The sequence below is a fragment of the Cebus imitator genome, unplaced genomic scaffold, assembly GCF_001604975.1.
Source record: "Cebus imitator isolate Cc_AM_T3 unplaced genomic scaffold, Cebus_imitator-1.0 Scaffold763, whole genome shotgun sequence".
Lineage (NCBI taxonomy): Eukaryota > Metazoa > Chordata > Mammalia > Primates > Cebidae > Cebus > Cebus imitator.
This window is the reverse complement of record NW_016108078.1, coordinates 469,234-487,681: the sequence shown is the minus strand read 5'-3', so window position 1 is coordinate 487,681 and position 18,448 is coordinate 469,234. Positions and strand designations below refer to the sequence as shown.

Sequence of the window (18,448 nt, the reverse complement as noted above, 5' to 3'; positions counted from 1 at the left end):
AGAAAAGGGAAACAGTGTCAGAAAGGTATAATATTGCTGGCTTTGAAGATGGAAGAAGAGTGCCAAGGAATGCAGGCAACTTCTGGAAGCTGGAAAGGCCAGGAAACAGGTCTCTCCTATAGCTTTCAGAAGGAACACAGCCCTGGCAACATCTTGATTTTAGGCCAGTGAGGCCCATGTTGGACTTGTAGCCTACAGAACTGTGAGATCAATTTGTGTTGTTTGAAGCCACTAAGTTTGTGGTAATTAGTTACAATGACAATAGACAACTAATACAGAACTCAAGAACGGGAAGTCTACTTGGATGATCTCGTAAAGACAGAACTAAAGGGTAGACCTAGATTGAAGGCAGCTCTCGGGATTTAATAGCAGAAGTACATGAACCTTCAGTCTGATGCAGTACCACTAATAGCATACTTTATTTTATTCTGTTTCATTCCCTAATGGCTTCTTTTTATGCATAGTTTGTGCTTTCCCAAAACTGGCTTTTAGATAACTTTGGTTTCTCGTGATCCCAGAGCATTCTTTCACTTTCAGGTCTTTATTAAACTCACCTTTGTCAGATTCCAGGGGCAGAAAATTTGACTGTCCCTGCTCATCTTTTTCATGCCAAAAAATGGGTCGGAGCCCATTGCCTGGCCTGTATTTGGGCTGTTCTGCAGCCAGATGTCCACCTGTTTCTAAATAACCATGGCCAGAGAAATATGATCTCATGGTAGAAACATGTCTCTCAAGACTATCTTTGGGATTCCTCAGCTTATTTTGTGTTACCATGTATGTACCACAGTATGTTTATCCATTCTCCTGTCGGAGGACATTTGGGTTGTTTCCAGTTTGGGGTTTTACAAATAAAGCTCCCATAAATAGTCACATACAGCTTTGTGGGTGAACATAAGTTTTCAGATCGCTTGGATAAAATACCCAGAAATGAGATTGCTGCGTCATATGGTATGCGTATTTAACATATTTTAAAAACTAACAAACCATTTTTTCAAGCAGCTGTATCATTTTACATTCCATCAGCAATTGTGAGACTTCCAGTTTTTCTGCATGCTCTTCAGCGCTTGATAACTAGTATTCTTTTTTTAGCCAAATAGGTATATAGTGATATAATGTGGTTATTTTATTATAATTTTCATTCCCCTAATGGTTAGTGATGTTGAGCATTTTTTTCTTGTGCTTATTTGTGATCCATATATTCTCTGTGGTGAAATGTTTGTTCTTTTGCTATTTTTTTTTGTATCTTGTTTTATTTTTAAATGAAATTTTCATCGAGATAATTGTCAGTTAACATGCAGTTAAATAATACAGAGGGATCCTGTGTACCTTTCACTCAATTTATCCCAAAGACATTGTCATTTTAGAAAATTAGGTTGTTTACATGTGGTTGATTTTTGAGAGTTTTTTCTATATTTTTGATAAAAATTCGTTGTAGGACATGTGATTTACAAATACATTCTTCAAGTCTGTAGCTTGTCTTTTCATTCTCTTAACAGTGTATTGGCAGAGCAAAAGTTTATCATTTTAATAAAATATACTTTATCAAATTTTAAAAATTATGATTTTGGTGTGTAATATTTAAGAACTCTGGCTAAACACAGGCCACAAAAATTTTCCTGTTTTCTCCTAAAGGTTTTATAGTTTTATGTTTACAGTTAGATTTATGACACATTACTGTTTGTATAAGGTATGAGGTTTTGGGTGAGGTTCTTTTTTGCATATGGTTATTCGATTATTACCATTTGTTGAAGAGATCGTCCTTTCTCCATTGAATAGCTTTTGTACCTTTGTGAAAAGTCAATTAGCCATATGTGTGAATCTATTTCTGGACTCTTTATTCTGTTCCAGTTAATCCATATGTCTGTCCTTTCACCAATACTACACTATTTTGATTATTGTAGTTTTATAGCAGCTTTTAAAATTAGTATTGTTTAAATTAGGTATTATGTTTCCTGCAACTTTATTCTTTTTTCAAAATTGTTTTAGCTACTCTACTTCCTCTTCTTTTTCATACAGATTTTAGAATCAGCTTGACTATATCTAAACAAATCCTGCTGTGATTTTGATTGGAATTATGTTAAATCTGTATATCAATTTGGGGAGAGTTAATCTTTTTACTGTATTGAGTCTTCCAATCAATAAACATAGGATGTCTCTCCATTTTTTTGTCTTTTTTTTTAAACGTTTATTTTAGGCTCAGGGGTACATGTACAGGTTTGTTATATAGGTAAAGTGCATATCATGGGGGTTTGGTGTACAGTTTATTTCTCCAGGTCTTCTTAGATATGTTTTATCTGCTTTTTATAGTTTTGAGCTTACAAATACTATATGTATTTTGTTTTATTTATACCTAAGGATTTATTTTATTTCTACAGGGTTTCCAATCATAGATTGCTAGAGAAATATGATTAAATTCTGTATATTGACCTTATAGCTGAAGATTTTGCTAAACTTATTTAATCTAGAAGTTTTCTTATAGATTCTTTGGGATTTTATGAGTAGGCAGTTATGTCATCTGTGAATATAGACTTTTTTGTTTCTCCCTTTTCAACCTTTATGCCTTTTATTTCTTCTTCTTCTTGTACTAGCTGAAACTTTATATTGGACATCCTTGCCTTCTTATTCTTCCAAGGGGAAAGCCTTCTATCTTTTACCATAAATTATAATGTTAACTGTAAGTTTTTTGTAGATGCCCTGTATTAAGTTCAAGAAGCATGTTGGGTTACAGTTTTCATCCTTTTGTTTTATATTTTAAAATTTTTGATATTATCTTTTTCTGGTTTGGTATCAGGGAAAAGCTGCCTTATAAATGAGTTGGAAAGTAAGTATTTCTTTTGCTTCTTTACTTTTAATTTTTTTTTTAAAAATTATAGTTTTATTGAGATATATTTCACATATCATAACATTCACTCATTTAACTTACACAATTTACAGACTTGTGCAGCTATTACCAGAATTTGATTTTGGAATATTTTCAGCATTCCACAAAAAAACACGTACATTTGCATAGTCAGCCCTCATTGTAGCTCCTCCACCCCAAACGCCCAACCACAGGCCCCAGGCAACCACACATCTGTTTCCTGTTTCTATAGATTTGCCTATGCTGAAACATTTCGTATCAATACAGTCACACAATGTGTGGTTTCATGACTGGCTTCTTTTACTTATAATATTTTTGGGAGTCAAACATTTTATAACATGTATCAGTACTTCATTTTTTATTGCTGTATAACATTAAAATGTATTTTTATCCATTAGAATACTTTCATCACCTCAAAAAGAAAACCTATTTCCATGAGTAGTAGCTCCCCCATTTATTCCCACTTCCCCCATCTTCCAGCCTCAACAATCATTAAAGTATTTTTTGTCTCTATAGATTTGCCTACTATTTTTTGGGAGGCCCAGGCAGGAGGATTGCTTGAGCCCAGGAGTTTGAGACCAACTTGGGCAACAAAGTGAGACTCCCCCCATCTCTATTAAAAAAAAATTAGCCAGGCATGGGGGTGCACACCAGTAGTCCCAGCTACTCAGGAGGCTGAGACAGGAGGATTGCTTGAGCCTAGGAGATTGAGGCTGCAGTGAGCCGTGTTCATGCCATTACACTCCAGCCTGGGCAACAGAACAGACCTGTCTCAAAAAAATTAAAAAATGGCCGGGTGCAGTGGCTCATACTTGTAATCCCAGCACTGTGGGAGGCCAAGGCAGGCAGATCCCCTGAGGTCAGGAGGTCAAAGGCAGCCTTGCCAACATGGCAAAACCCTGTCTCTACTAAAAATACAAAAATTAGTCGGACATGGTGGCATGTGCCTGTAATCCCAGCTACTAGGGAGGTGGAGGCAGGAGAATTGCTTAAACCTGGAAGGCGAAGGTTGCAGTGAGCCAAGATCATGCCACTGTACTCCAGCCTGGGCAACAGAGCAAGACTCTGTCTCAATAAAATAAATAAAATAAAATATTTGCCTAATCTGGACAGTTTATGTAAATGGAATCACATGTTATGTGGTCTTTTGTAACTTTTTTCACTTAGCACAGTATTTACAGTTTAACCATGTTGCAGCACGTATTGGTACTTCATTTATTTTTATTGCCAAATAATGCTCCATTTATTCATCAGTGGTTGGACATTTGTATTGTTTTCTATTTTTTTGCTATTACAAATAATGCTGCTATGAAGAGTTGTGTTTAAGTTTGTATGTGGACATATGTTTTCATTTCTGTTGGGTAGATATGTAGGGGTGGAATTGCTGTATGACATGGGAGCTTTATGTTTAATCTTTTGAGGAATTACTGGACTTTTTTTCCAAAGTAGTTGCACCGTTTTACAGTCCTACCAGCAGGGCATGACGGTTCAACAACTCAACAATAAAAGATTTAAAAATCCAATTTAAAAATGGGCAAAAGATTCAAATAGGCATTTTTCTAAAGAAGATATATGAATGACTGATAAATACATGAAAAGATGTTCCATAACATTAGTATCCTGAGTAACTGGGATTACAGACATGTACCACCATGCCTAGCTAATTTTTATATTCTTAGTAGAGACAGAGTTTCACCATGTTGGCCAGGCTGGTCTTGAACTACTGGCCTCATGTGATCCACCCGCCTCATCCTCCCAGAGTGCTGGGATTACAGGCATGAGCCACCACGCCCAGCCAGGTTGTCTTTAAATCTCTTTTAACAATCATTTTTAGTTTTTAGTGTACAAGTCTTACACATTATTATTATTATTATTATTATTATTATTATTATTTTGAGATAAGGTCTCACTCTGTTGTGCAGGGTTGAGTGTAGTGGTGTGATCATGGTTCACTGCAGCCTCGACCCCCTGGTCTCACTCAAGTGATCCTTCTGCCTCTGACTCCCAAGTAGCTGGGACTACAGGCACATGCCACTTGCTATTTTTTTAAATTTGTTTTAGAAACAAGGTCTCTCTATGTTGCCCAGGCTCGTCTTGAACTCATGTATGCTTAAGAAAAGTGTGTATTCTGCTGTTGTTGGGTGGAATGTTCCATATATGCCTGTTAGGCCTCATTGGTTTACAGGGCTGTTCAAGTTTTCTGTTTCTCTGTTGATCATCTGCCTAGTTCTATCACTTATTAAAAGTGGGTTATAGAAGTCTCCAACCATTGTTGAATTTCTCCCTTCAATTCTGTCAATTTTGCTTTGTGTATTTTGGAACTCAGTTGTTAGTTGCACATGTGTTTATAATTGTCATGTCTTCTTGATATTAATTTATATTTCTTTTTCTTTGGCTGAAGGAGAATTATTATTTCTCCAGAAAACTCAACAGTCTACATTTAGCCCAGCTTAATGGCAAATTCTTAAGCCTTTGCCTTTTCCAGCTTGGCAATGTGAACCAGAGATTTTGGACCCAGGATATTGCCTCCCAAGTGACAGTGGATCTATCTCATCCTGTCTGTCATTGTCCTTGGTTCTGATAGCTTCCACCAGCTTGGCCAAAGCTCCTTTGTGTGCCAAGTTAACCTGTATGGAGGTGACAGTGGTGCAAGTCTTTCTGTGGGCTAGGCATCCCAGTCTTCTCTTCCCTTTGTATTTTATGATGCAGGGCAGACAGGAAGACAGCTAGAGCTCTATGAGATCCATGTCATGTGCAGTCATTACCAGCTGAGCTTTCTTGTTCTCCACCAAGGTGGTAACAGTGTTAACCCCTGCTCGAAGGCCTCTTAATGAAGACATCCTTCTGGCAACTTTCTTCTCAGTCTGGGCCAATGATCTCTGCTTCTTTCTCTTGCTTTGTCTCTGGTCTGTACTTATAGGCCAGCTTAAGCAGTTGTGTAGCTATTTGGCAGTCCAAGGCCTGGGTTATTTGCAGGAGGCACTTTCAGCCACTTATAGAAGATAGATAGCTTCTTGCCGCTGCAACTTGATATAGCAGAGCCATTTGACAAAGTGGGTGAGGCCCCTTTAGGGCTGGTTGTCCTGTCCAGTGCTAAAATTCTTAGGCCTTTTCTCAAATGGGATTCATCACCTTCTTGGCCTCCTGCTTCTTCACAATAGCAGGAGAGGGGGCTATCTTCTTCCACTTAGCCTTCATTCCTTTTGGCATTTTGGATGGCTAGCGGAGAGATTATTTTGTTATTAGTATAACAATCCAGCTTTCTTTTGGTTGCTGCTTGCATGCCATATCTTTTTATATTCTTTTACTTGGAATATATTTGTGTCTTTAAATCAGAATTGTGTTTATTGCTATCATCATGTATAGTTAGATCATGTTTTTTATTCTGTGAATCTCTGTCATTTAAACCATTTCCATTTAATGTAAGGTAGGATTTATGCCTGTCATTTTGTTCTTTGTTTACTATATATTTTCAATTTTTTCTTTTTTTCCTCATCCTCTGACTCTCAGTATTCCTGCCTTCTTTTATGTTAGATGTTTTCCAATGTAACATTTAAATTCCATTGTTCCTTTATATGTATTATTATACTATACTTTTTTTTTTTTTAGACGGAGTCTCGCTCTGTCGCCTAGGCTAGAGTGCAGTGGTGTGATCTTGGCTCACTGCAGCCTCCATATCCCAGGTTCAAGCGATTCTTCTGCCTCAGCCTCCCGAGCAGCTAGGACTACAGGTGCATGCCACCATACCCAGCTAATTTTTGTATTTTTAGTAGAGATGGGGTTTTGCCACATTGGCCAGGTTGTTTTCAAACTCCTGACTTCAGGTGATCCACCCACCTCAGCCTCCCAGAGTGCTGGGATTACAGGTATGAGCCACTGCGCCCGACCTATTATATTATACTTTTCATTCTTCTTCTTTTTGAGACAGGGTCTCACCCTGTCACCCAGGCTGGAGTGCAATGGTGCGATCACACAGCTCACTACAACCTCAACCTCCCACATCAGCCTCCTGAGTAGCCGGGACCACAGGCACATGCTACCATGCCCAGCTAATTAAAAAAAATTTGTTTCAATACAGGCTTTCACTATATTGTCCAGGCTGACCTCGAATTCCTGGGCTTAAGCGATCCTCCTACTCAGCCTCCCAAATTGCTGGATTACAGGTGTGAGTGAAGTACCTGGCCCTATATTCCTTTCTTATATTATATTTTTTAGTTCTTTTCTTGTGGTATCTACAATGAGCTTCTTAATTTAAAAGCAATCTAGTTCAGTTTTTTTCTAGGTTTTGTTTTTTGTTTTTGGGTGTTTATTTGCTTATTTTTCAGATGGAGTTTTGCTCTTATCACCCAGGCTGGAGTGCAATCGTACGACCTTGGCTCACTGCAACCTCCACCTCCCAGGTTCAAGCGATTCTCCTGCCTCAGCCTCCCGAGTAGCTGGGATTACAGGCACCCGCCACCATGTGCAGCTAATTTTTGTATTTTTAGTAGAGATAAGGTTTCACCATGTTAGCCAGGCTGGTCTCAAACACCTGACCTCAGGTGATCCACCTGCCTCAGCCTCCCAAAGTGCTGGGATTACAGGAATGAACCACTGCACCTGGCCATGTTTTTTTTGGAGATGGGGTCTTGTTCTGTTGCCCAAGCTCGAGTTCAGTGGCACGATCTCGGCTCACTGCAACCTCTGCTTCTGGGTTCAAGTGATTCTCCTGCCTCAGCCTCCTGAGTAGCTGGGATTTTTTTTGAATTTTTAGTAGAGATGGGGTTTCACCATGTTTGCCAGGCTGGTCTTGAACTCCTGGCCTCAGGCGATCCGTCCCCCTCAGCCTCCCAAAATGCTGGGATTATAGGCCTAAGCCACCTTGCTTGGCCTCTAGTTCAGTTTAATACTAACTTAGCTTCAGTGGTACACAAAATATTTCTCTGTATGTGTGTGATACACACACACACACACACACACACACACACACACACACACACATATTCCCTCACAACTTCTTTGTACTATTAGTTATACACATTACATCTTTACATGTTATAAGCTCATTGACACAATTTTATCGTTATTACTTTATGCAGTTGACTTTGAAACCAGATAGAAGTAAAAAGTTGTAAAGTACATTTATATTGAATATTATACTTACCTATGTAGTTCTCTTCAGTAGTGTGCTTTATTTCTTCATGTGGATTTGAGTTACTATCTAGCATTCTTTTATTTCATCCTGAAGGACTCACTTTAATATTTCTTGTAAGTTTTAGGTCAGCTAGCAATGAATTTCCAGTTTTTTTATTAGCAGAGCTTCTATTTTTAATTTTTTTTTCCATTTATGGAATTTGTTTTTTAAAAACAAGGACATAGAGAACTAGCTTAAATTGGATCAAAGGCTGTTGAAGGGCCTGATATAATTCAACTTAAAAACCATAAAATATGAAAAAGCATGCTGTGTTTTGTTTGGTGACTAGAAAATAAGAAGGAAATTTTGGTGATTTCCAGTTCAAGTGTGTCACTGCTGTGACAGCTTCCAGCTCACAGAAACATCTGGTATTCTTAATACCTCCTATTCTGGCCCAGGTTAAATTTCTTTAATTATGTATAACAAGTAGAATCCTATTATAATAGGAAATCTAAAATGGCTAGCTATTTAAAACTCTTCTCTTTATGAAAATAGATGCTTCCTTTTCTGCCATAAAGTTGATAGAAAAAATACTGAAAAGTACAAAATTGAAAAAAAAAATTTTTGCCTAATAAGTCTATTAATAAAGTTTTATTTTATGCAATAAGACACCTAAAGATGTGAAAAGGCAAAATCATTCTTGTAAAAGAAATCAAAACCGTTTGGACTTAGACTTTCTAGGATTTGGGGAAATAATGCAAAATAATAACGATTTCATTCCAGCCTTTTTTGTTTTGTTTTTGAGACAGGGTCTCACTCTGTCGCTCAGGCTGAAGTGCAGTGGCACCATCACAGCTTACTGCAGTCTTGACCTCTTGGGCTCAAGTGATCCTCCCACCTCAGCCTCCCAAGTAGCTGAGAATACAGGCTCACACTACTATGCCCAGCTAANTTTTTTTAAATAGAGATGGGGTCTCCTTATGTTGCCCAGGCCGGTCTCCAGCTTCTGAGCTCAAGTCATGTGCCTGCCTTCGCTTCCCAAAGTGCTGGGATTATACGTATGAGCCACGGCGCCTGGCCCATTTCAATCTTAACAAAAGCAGAAGTCAAAACAGTGGCATATTCAGGAAAGGTCTTATTCTAAAAATGCTTGGTTCAGTGGAAATTCAGATTTTTTAGTATTCTTTGTATTCTAGTCATCAAGAAGAACTAGTTATTAGAATGAACACTGAAAGCATAAAGTTCATTTTGCATGTTCCCAAGAATTAGCCATCTTCCATTTTTCACATCTTTTTCACAACAAATATTTTGCTTTTGATACTTAACATTAGGTTTCTGAAATAAAGAATAGGTAAACAAAAGAGTAAATCTAGGGGCATGGCTACTTTACTGTTATAACTGGTTATTTCCAAATCTCAATTGTATTTGACCTATTCACTTCTCTCCTGGTATATAGACTAGCTTTTATCCACCTTTGAACTCTCACAACTGGACAGTTGGCTCTCAAAAGACAGTGCACAGTTTGATGCTCTTAACTCTATTACATACTTTTCACAAGACACACTTCTTTTTCTATAGATTAAAATTCACCTACAGAAAACTGTTACTCATTTTCTTAAAACATGACAATCCTGAACTACTTGCAGAGCATGATGTCTAACCTTCTTCAAGGAGTTTATAGTGCAGTGTTGTGTGTGGATCTCCTTCACATTTTTTGTTTTGTTTTGTTTTCTTTTTGGAGATGGAGTCTTAAGGCTGGAGTACAGTGGCACTACCTTGGCTCACTGCAACCTCCGCCTCCCAGGTTCAAGTGATTCTCCTGCCTCAGCCTCCCAAGTAACTGGGATTACAGGTGCCCACCACTATCCCTGGCTAATTTTTATGTTTCTAGTAGAAATGGGGTGCCACCATGTTGGCCAGGCTGGTCTCGAATTCCTGACCTCAAGTGATCCGCCTGCTTCAGCCTCCCAAAGTGTTGGGATTACAGGTGTGAGCCACCACCAGACCTGGCCAGGTCGCCTTCATTTTTGAAAGATTTAGGTGAATTCTTCTTACTCTTTCAACACTTTGACAGTGTCATCCCATTGTCTTTTGGCCTGTATGGTTTCTGATGAGAAGTCAGCTCTTAATTTTATTGAGATCTCTTATACATGACAAGTCTATTTTTGTGTTCTTTAAAGATTTTCTTTTTGTCTGATTTTCATCAATTTGATTATGAGTGTCTAGATATGGATCTCACTGAATTTAGTTATAGTTCACTGAGCGCGGACGTATAGATTAATATTTGTCATCCAATTTTGGAAATTTGAAGTTATTATTTATTCTGATATTTTTTTCTGCTCCTTTCTCTTCTATTTTTAGAACTCCTGTTATGCATACTGTATTTTGTCATGCTTGATGATGTCCAACAGGTCTGTGAGGCTCTTTCATTTTTTTTTTAACTTTTTAATTTTTTAATATTTATTTATTTATGAGACAGAGTCTGGCTTTGTCACCCAGGCTGGAGTGCAGTGATGTGATTTTGGCTCATTGCACCCTCTGCTTCCTGGGTTCACGTAATTCTCATGCCTCAGCCCCCCAGGTAGCTGGGATTATAGCCACTTGCCACCACACCTGACTAATTTTTGTATTTTTAGTAGAGACAGGGTTTTACCATGTTGACCAGGCTGGTCTTGAACTCCTGACCTCAAGTGATCTGCCCATCTTGGTCTCCCATAGTGCTCGGATTACAGGCATAGCTACCACACCCAGCCTCTTTCATTTTTTTTTAAATTCATTTTTCTTTCTGTTCTTCAGAGTGGATTTCTTCATTAACCTGTTTTCTTGTTGGCTGATTATTCCTTTTTCCTGTTAAATCTCTTAATGGGCCCCTCTATTTAATTTTTCACTTCAGATATTATACTTTTAAACTCCAGAATTTGTTTTTTAAAAACAACTTCCATCTCTAGTCTCTATTTGGTGAGATATTGTTGTCACACTTTCCTGAAATTTTTTTAGGCATAATTTCCTTAAGTTCGAATATCCTTAAGTCCCTTGGTATATGCGGGGATAGGTTCCAGGACTCCTGCGTATGCCAAAATTCACACAGTCGAGTTCCACAGGTGGCCCTGAGGAATGCACATGTAGTCAAAATGTCAGCCCTCCATATATGCAGGTTTCACATCCCAGAATACTATATTTTTGATCCATATTTGGTTGAAAACAATCCACATATAAGTGGACCTGTACAGTTCAAACCTGTTTTGTTCAAGGTTCAACTGTATTTATAATAGCTGATATAAAAGCTTTTTCTACTAAGTCCAAAATATAGGCCCCCTCCAGGACGTTTTTGTTGGCACCCCTTTTTTTCCTGCATATATATCATACTTTTCTGTTTCTTTGCATGTCTCTTAATTTTGTGGTGCAAACTGAACATTTTAAATAATATATTACACAACTTTAGTATCAGATTCTTCTACCCCACAAGGATTGTTGTTGTTTTTCTAGTTGCTAATTTTTTAGTGATTTTCCTGGACAAATTTTACATTCCCTCCAGTGTATGGCCATTGAATTCCCTGCTAGATTTTCTTTTTCAAAGAGACATGGTCGGTGTTTCGACTTGCAGGGTGTTTAATTGTCGCCAAGCAGGACTTACTGCAAGCTATCAAATCTGAGGTCTTATTTTTTTGAGTTGAAAGAAATGTTTCTTCTGCTGACGTGACAGGGCTTTGTTTGGTGGTAAAAAGGGTACTAGACGCCCCTCATTCTGCCACTGGAGGGCGCATTTCTCAGCTCTTGCTCTTCAAACCTGCTGAAAGGAATTACTAGATCTAAACACCGGCATTTGACATTGTGCAGCAAAGAAATGGTTATGGAGAATCCCAGTCCGCTGCTTGTAGGGCGGGAGTTTGTGAAACAATATTATACTTTGCTGAGTAAAGCTCCAGAATGTTTACACGGGTTTTGTGGCAGGAATTCTTCCTATGTTCATGGTAGAGTAGATGCTAGAGGAAAACCCCAGGAAGCTAAACAGCTATGGCCAAAATGATATACACCACTAAGTATTATCTCTGAACTTCAGTGAATGTCATATAAAATTCATCATGTGGATGCTCATGCAACCTTAAGTGATGGAGTAGTTGTCCAGGTCATGGGTTTGCTAACAGTGGAAAACCGAAAAGGAATTTTATGCAGACCTTTGTTCTGGCTCCTGAAGGATCTGTCCCAAATAAATTTCATGTTCACAATGATATGTTTCGTAATGAAGAGGAAGTGTTCAGTGATTCTGAGCCCGAACTTGATGAAGAAGATGAAGTAAAAGAGGAACAAGAAGAAAGACAACCATCTCCTGAACCTGTGCAAGAAAATGCAAACAGTGGTTACTATGAAGCTCACCCTGTGACTAATGGCATAGAGGAGCCTTTGGAAGAATCCTCTCATGAACCTGAACCTGCGCCAGAATCTGAAACAAAGACTGAAGACCTGAAACCACAAGTGGAGGAGAAGAATTTAGAAGAATTATAGGAGAAGTCTACTCCTCCTCCTCTGGCAGAACCTGTTTCTCTGCCACAAGAACCACCAAAGCCAAGAGTTGAAGCTAAACCAGAAGTTCAATCCCAGCCACCTCCTGTTCATGAACAGCGACCTAGACAATGACCTGCTTTTCCTGCTAGAAGACCAAGACCAGGCAGAGGAGATATAGAACTGAATGACTCTGACAACCATAGAATAATTCACTATCCAGATAGTCATCAACTTTTTGTTGGTAACTTGCCACATGATATTGATGAAAATGAACTGGAAGAATTCTTCATGAGTTTTGGAAACGTGGAACTTCATATCAATACCAAGGGTGTTGGGGGAAAGCTTCCAAATTTTGGTTTTGTGGTTTTCGATGACTCTGAACCAGTTCAGAGAATCTTAATTGCGAAACCGATTATGTTTCGAGGGGAAGTAGTTTAAATGTGAAAGAGAAAAAAACAAGAGCTACAAGAGAGCGAGAAACCAGAGGTGGTGGTGATGATTGCAGAGTTGTTAGGCGCAATGATCAAGGTCCTGGTGGTCCACGTGGAATTGTGGGTGGCAGAATGATGTGTGAGCATGATGGAAGAGGACCTCCTCCACGGGGTGGCATGGCACAGAAACTTGGCTCTGGAAGAGGAGCCAGGCAAACGGAAGGCTGCTTCACAGGACAGCATCGCTGAAGCTCCACTGTAGGCAGAGTCTTGGCAGTGGTACAATATTCATCGTGTTTGCATTCTTATTAATTTTTTTTTTGGCTTTGGAATGTGACACAGCCTTTTTGATAATTTCTTTGATGTGAAAAGCATCTTTTGGTTGTCAGCTAAACTGAGGTGGACATTATTTCCCCAGTTTCACAACGGGATTCACATTGTTACTTTATAAATCTAGATTTGGAGAATTAAGGACTGAGAAATGACCATATCTTAAACTGTCTACGACAAAGTGAACTTAAAAGGACATGCCCACTGAATTCAGGTCCTTTGAGTCAAAAAAAAAAAAAAAAAAAAAAAAAACCTGCTGCTGCACATTTTAAGTGTTACTGTTTCTGCCTGTTAATGTTGGGAACACAAATAGTGCAATTTGTGCAGTTGGAGAATCTTGCCTTTTTTCTTGGCTTCCCCCCAAAATATAAACCAACAGAAACTTGTTATGCACTCATCAAAATGCACTAATGGATACTCTGAACTTATTAACATTGACATCTGCAACAGGTGGCAACAGGGACAAAATCTTTCATCTCCTTTTCCAGTAGAGAATAGTTTGATGAGGGCACTTTATCTGCTTGCTGTGACCAGCGTGTGTACACATAAACCTTAACAAGACTACAAGTATATTCCAGAAGGAAATCGTTTTAGTTACGAACTAAATAACAAAAATTAGAACTTCAAATGCGATGATCTTGACTATTAAACCAGACTTAGTAGCTCCATATCTAAGATTTTTCTACCTGCCCCTCTTCAGTACAGGGATGGGTGGCTGCTCAACACACTCCCCTTTTTCCTTTAAGCTGTGTACAGTGATAATTGTCTTTACTGTATTTTCATTCTCTGGTAATATAATATAAGCATGACAGTGCCGTCTATTAATACATCATTCCAGTCTTGCTGGTAATTTTGTATAGTGTCTGAATTGCTGTGCTGCAAAGGCAAACAGCTGCAATATGTTGAAAAATCATCAAAATGTATAAAAATGGCAGTATCTTTAAAATAAAAATTTTTAAATGGTCTTGCTCTATTGCCCAGGCAGGAGTGTAGTGGCATGATCTAGGTCACTGCAGCCTCAAACTCCTGGGCTCAAGCAATCCTCCCACCTCAACTTCCCTAGTAACTGGGACTACAGGTGCATGCCACAACACATGGCCAATTTTTAACATTTTTGTAAAGATGGGGTCTTGCTGTGTTGTCCAGGCTGGCCTCAAACTGCTGGCCTCAAGAGATCCTCTTGCCTCAGCCTCCCAAATTTCTGGGATTACAGGTATGAGCCAACACACCTGGCCTCCCTGTTGGATTTGTTTTTTTTTTATTCATTTTTAATTTTTAAGCCTGGTTTCCCAAGGTTCACACCTGGGCCCTGCCTCTGAGGTTCAAGCGATTCTCTTGCCTCAGCTTCCCGAGTAGCTGGGATTACAGGCACCCACCACTACGCCCAGCTAAGTTTTTGTATTTTTAGTAGAGATAGGGTTTCGCCATGTCGGCCAGGCCGGCCTTGAACTCCTGACCTAGTGTTTCACCCACCTCAGCCTCCCAAAGTGCTAGGATTACAGGCGTGAGCCACCACGCCCAGCCTCCCCAGTTTCTTAAGATGGAAGTTTATTGATTTGAGACCTTTCTTTTTTGGAATATAAGTATTTAATATAAATTTTCTTGTAACCACTGCTGTAGCTGCATCTCCTAAGTTTTTTTTTAATAAGCTTTATTTTTTCAAATAGCTTTAAAGAAAATTGTACAGATAGTACAGATAATTCCCATGTGCCCCACACCTGTTTCTCATACTATTAACATCTTATACTAGTATGGTACATTTGTCACAACTGCCTTTTTTTTTTTAAACTCAATTTTTAATTATAACTTACCAAACCGTGTCTAGGAATGTCTCCAAACAACTGAACCAAAAGAAACATGATAAAACTCTCCTGTTGAAGAAACCAAGAGTTTGTGCCAGCCCCAGTGCTTCTGAGGGTGAGGCCAAATATAGCCCACTCCTGAGGCCAGCCCTGTCCCCACGCAGGGTTCTCGGCCTGAGAATAGGATTGTGGATGGGTGAGGGACCTGTCTCCTCTTCCACCATGCTGGGAGCTCTTAGATAAAGTCACTGGTAGGCGATCCCCTCCTCCCACCCCATGGAGACCCTCTGGGCACCTTCCAGAAAGCCAGGGAGCAAGACCGAGAGTCCTGGTGCCCTCCGGGCCTCTCAGCCAATGCTCCACTCCAGTCCACTCAGCGGGCTGCTTCCAGAGCCCAGGGTGGGGATTAAATAAAATATGCGTGAGAGACAAACTCAAATGCCCCACCGTCTCCATGATGCAAGTCACAAAGCAGAATACAACAGCCCTAGTGGCAAGTGACAGCCCTCAGAAGACACGCTCGAACTCCGTCTGGTTGGTGGTGGCGGGATTGCGGCTCTGGTTGGTGGACTGCTGGGTGATCTGGCTGCCCTTCCGGCGCGGCGGTGCCAGGTACTCAAACATGGACGTCAGGTGAGTGGAGAGCATCCCCTTGAGGTCAGACGGCATGGGGTCAGACCAGAAGAAGTCGTGGTTGAGGGCATCGTCGCTGTCGATGCGCTGGGCAGGGTCCAGCACCAGCAGCTTGTCGATGAGGTCTAGCGCGTACGGGTCGCACACATAGGCCTTCAGCCTATCCTTCACCTTCCGCTTCTGGCCCTTGACCAGCTCCAGCTTGTCATACAGCTCATACTTGTCCACGTTTGGCCACATCTCAGGAATAATGGAGCCGCAGAGCTGACCTGATGAGGGCGAGCTGCTGCTGCTCCGTGTTGCCCCACATGATGGTACTGCAGGTCCACGTCTCTGCCATGATGCACCCAGCACCCCACAGGTCAGTGGGGGGGGCCATAGTCCTGCTCCCCGAGCAACAGCTCCGGGGACCGGTACCAGAGTGTCACCACATGGTTGGTGTAGCAGTGGGGCTGGCTGTTCTTGGCCAGGCTGAAGGCCCAGGCCAGCCCAAAGTCTGCCAGCTTCAGGATCCCATCACAGGTGATAAGCACATTAGCAGCCTTCATGTCCCTGTGCAGGATCCTGTTCCTGTGGATGTAGTGGAGGCCGGTAAGCAGCATCTGCATCACCCTCTTGATCTTAAACAGCATGAACTTCACCAAAACATTGCTCAACAGCCCAGCAAGGTCGTGTTCACAGAAGTCCAACACCAGGTATATACTGCCTTGCAGCCGTTACGGGGGAAGCTTTGGTTTGACAAATCTCAATCAAGTTGACCACATTCTCGTGTTTTGGAAGCTGGAAGATCTTGATCTCCTGCAAGGCTGTAATGGGGAACCCCTCCTTCTCATTTTCCATCCACACCTTCTTCAGAGCCACCTTCTGGCAGGTCTTGCTGTGCTCGGCCTTAAACACCTCCCCGAAGGTGCCTTGGCCGATCTTGGCAAGCTTCTCGTATTTGGTCACTTCATCACAAAAGGGGTACTCCACCAAGTCCTACTGCTTTGCCATGGTCGCCTCCAGCGCGCTGCCGCCACCCCCAGCCGCCGCTGCTGCCATTCCCGCTCCGGGTCCCACCACCGCGCTCCAGGCCCCTCTGCGGCCCGCCACTTCCGCCCACAACTGCTTTTAACAAATCTTGATACATTATTATTATATTAAAGTCCATACTTTATTCTGATTTCCTTCGTTTTCACCTTAAATCCTTTTTCTGTACCAGAATCCTATTCTGGATACCACGTATTTACTAGTCATGTTTCCTTAGCCTCCTGTTGGTTTTAATAGTTTCTCAGACTTTCTTATTTTTATTATTAATTAAAAAAAAATTTTTTTTTTAAGATGGGATTTCACCATGTTGGCCAGGCTGGTCTCAAACTCCTGACTTCCAGTTATCCAGCCTCCCAAAGTGCTGGGATTACAGGCGTGAGCCACCACACCGGGCAGTTTCTCAGGCTTTCCTTATTTTTGTTGACAGTTTTGAGCAATACTAGTGAGCTATTTTGTAGAATTTTGAATACTTTGTTACTTTCTGGCACTATAAGATGCTCCAGGCACATCTTCTAATATTTCCTATCCTACTCCTAGAAACAGTTATTTCCACAAGCATAAGGAACCCTAATTTCTTTTATTGGAGAATTGTACTACGGATTAACATTTGGGCCAGGCATGGTGGCTCACACCTGTAATCCCGGCACTTTGGGAGGCCAAGACAGCAGGATCACTTGAGCCCAGGAGTTCGAGACCAGCCCTGGCAACATAGTGAGACCCCATATCTACAAAAAATAAATAAAATTGGCCGGTCATGGTAGCACACGCCTGTAGTCCCAGCTACACAGGAGGCTGAGGTGGGAGGATTGCTTGATCCTGGGAGGTCGAGGCTGCAGTGAACAGTGATTGCACTACTGCTCTCCATCCTGGGAGACAGTGAGACCCTTTTTCAAAAAAAAAAGAAACCAAGATTTGGGTGCTTGAGGCCCTCAAATATCATTATCATATCATTTTCAAATATCATATCATTGCTTCTACACCCTGTTAGCTGATAAGGAACTATACATATGTATACTAACATATATACACACATACATCCCTACTCATGAATATTTCTATATGTAATCATCTGTATCTTTATTAAGGTAAATTTGCATTCATACTGATGTTTCCAACTCTAATCCATTACCACATGGATCACTCTGCCCTTATCTACTTACCTACTTGCTTATCTGCAACCTCCCACTCCAGAAGTGAGAAACCTGGCTCCTGCCATCCTCCAGCCATTTACTTGTTTAATTCCAGTATACAAGTATTGTAGTTTCAGAAATTTAACCCAAACCCCAGTGGGAAACCCCTTTATCAAGTAGAATACAATGCTTATGTACAGTTTCTTTTGCCTTCAGTATTACGGGTGCCACTCATTTCCAAAGTTATATCGTTCAGCATCTGTTCCACTACCCCCTTATATGAGGTTGCTTCATACATTTTCAACATGGTTAGATTCTTTCGTCAAATTCTACATTCCCTTTTGGGATTCCCTGATCTCCTAAATGACTTTTTTAATTTGCATATATTAAGGTTCATTCTTTGTGCCTTAAAGTACTGAGCATTTTGACAAATGCATTGTATCCTGGGATCCCATGACTTCCTAAATGATTTTTTTTTTAACCTTTGTAGGCATTACGATTTATTCTTTGTACTCCAGTATTCCCTGGGTTTTGATATATTTTCTTTTTTTAAAGTTCCAAATGTTTTCTTTTTTTTTTTTTTTTTTTTTAGCTATTCTAGATATTTTGCCTTTCCA

At 40.3% G+C, this 18,448-nt stretch overlaps 1 protein-coding gene and 2 pseudogenes across 6 annotated transcripts in view; 2 read left to right on the top strand and 1 right to left on the bottom strand.

Moving 5' to 3' along the window:
• The window catches only part of WNK3 (WNK lysine deficient protein kinase 3), a 176,025-nt gene that overhangs the window by 142,941 nt on the left and 14,636 nt on the right, over positions 1-18,448 (top strand). For 3 of the 5 annotated variants that reach the window (XM_037735263.1, XM_017519652.2, XM_017519654.2), the window contains exon 22: positions 8,939-9,000. The exons of the other annotated variants lie outside the window; for them this stretch is intronic. In XM_037735263.1, coding sequence (XP_037591191.1) covers positions 8,939-9,000 — 62 coding nt within the window. The remainder of the gene's footprint in view (positions 1-8,938; positions 9,001-18,448) is intronic. 5 annotated transcript variants of the gene reach the window in all.
• On the top strand, positions 11,650-13,446 carry LOC108297025 (annotated as a pseudogene).
• On the bottom strand, positions 15,023-16,665 carry LOC108297026 (annotated as a pseudogene). Its single transcript, XR_001822074.2, has one exon. The product of XR_001822074.2 is annotated as a cyclin-dependent kinase 9-like (transcript).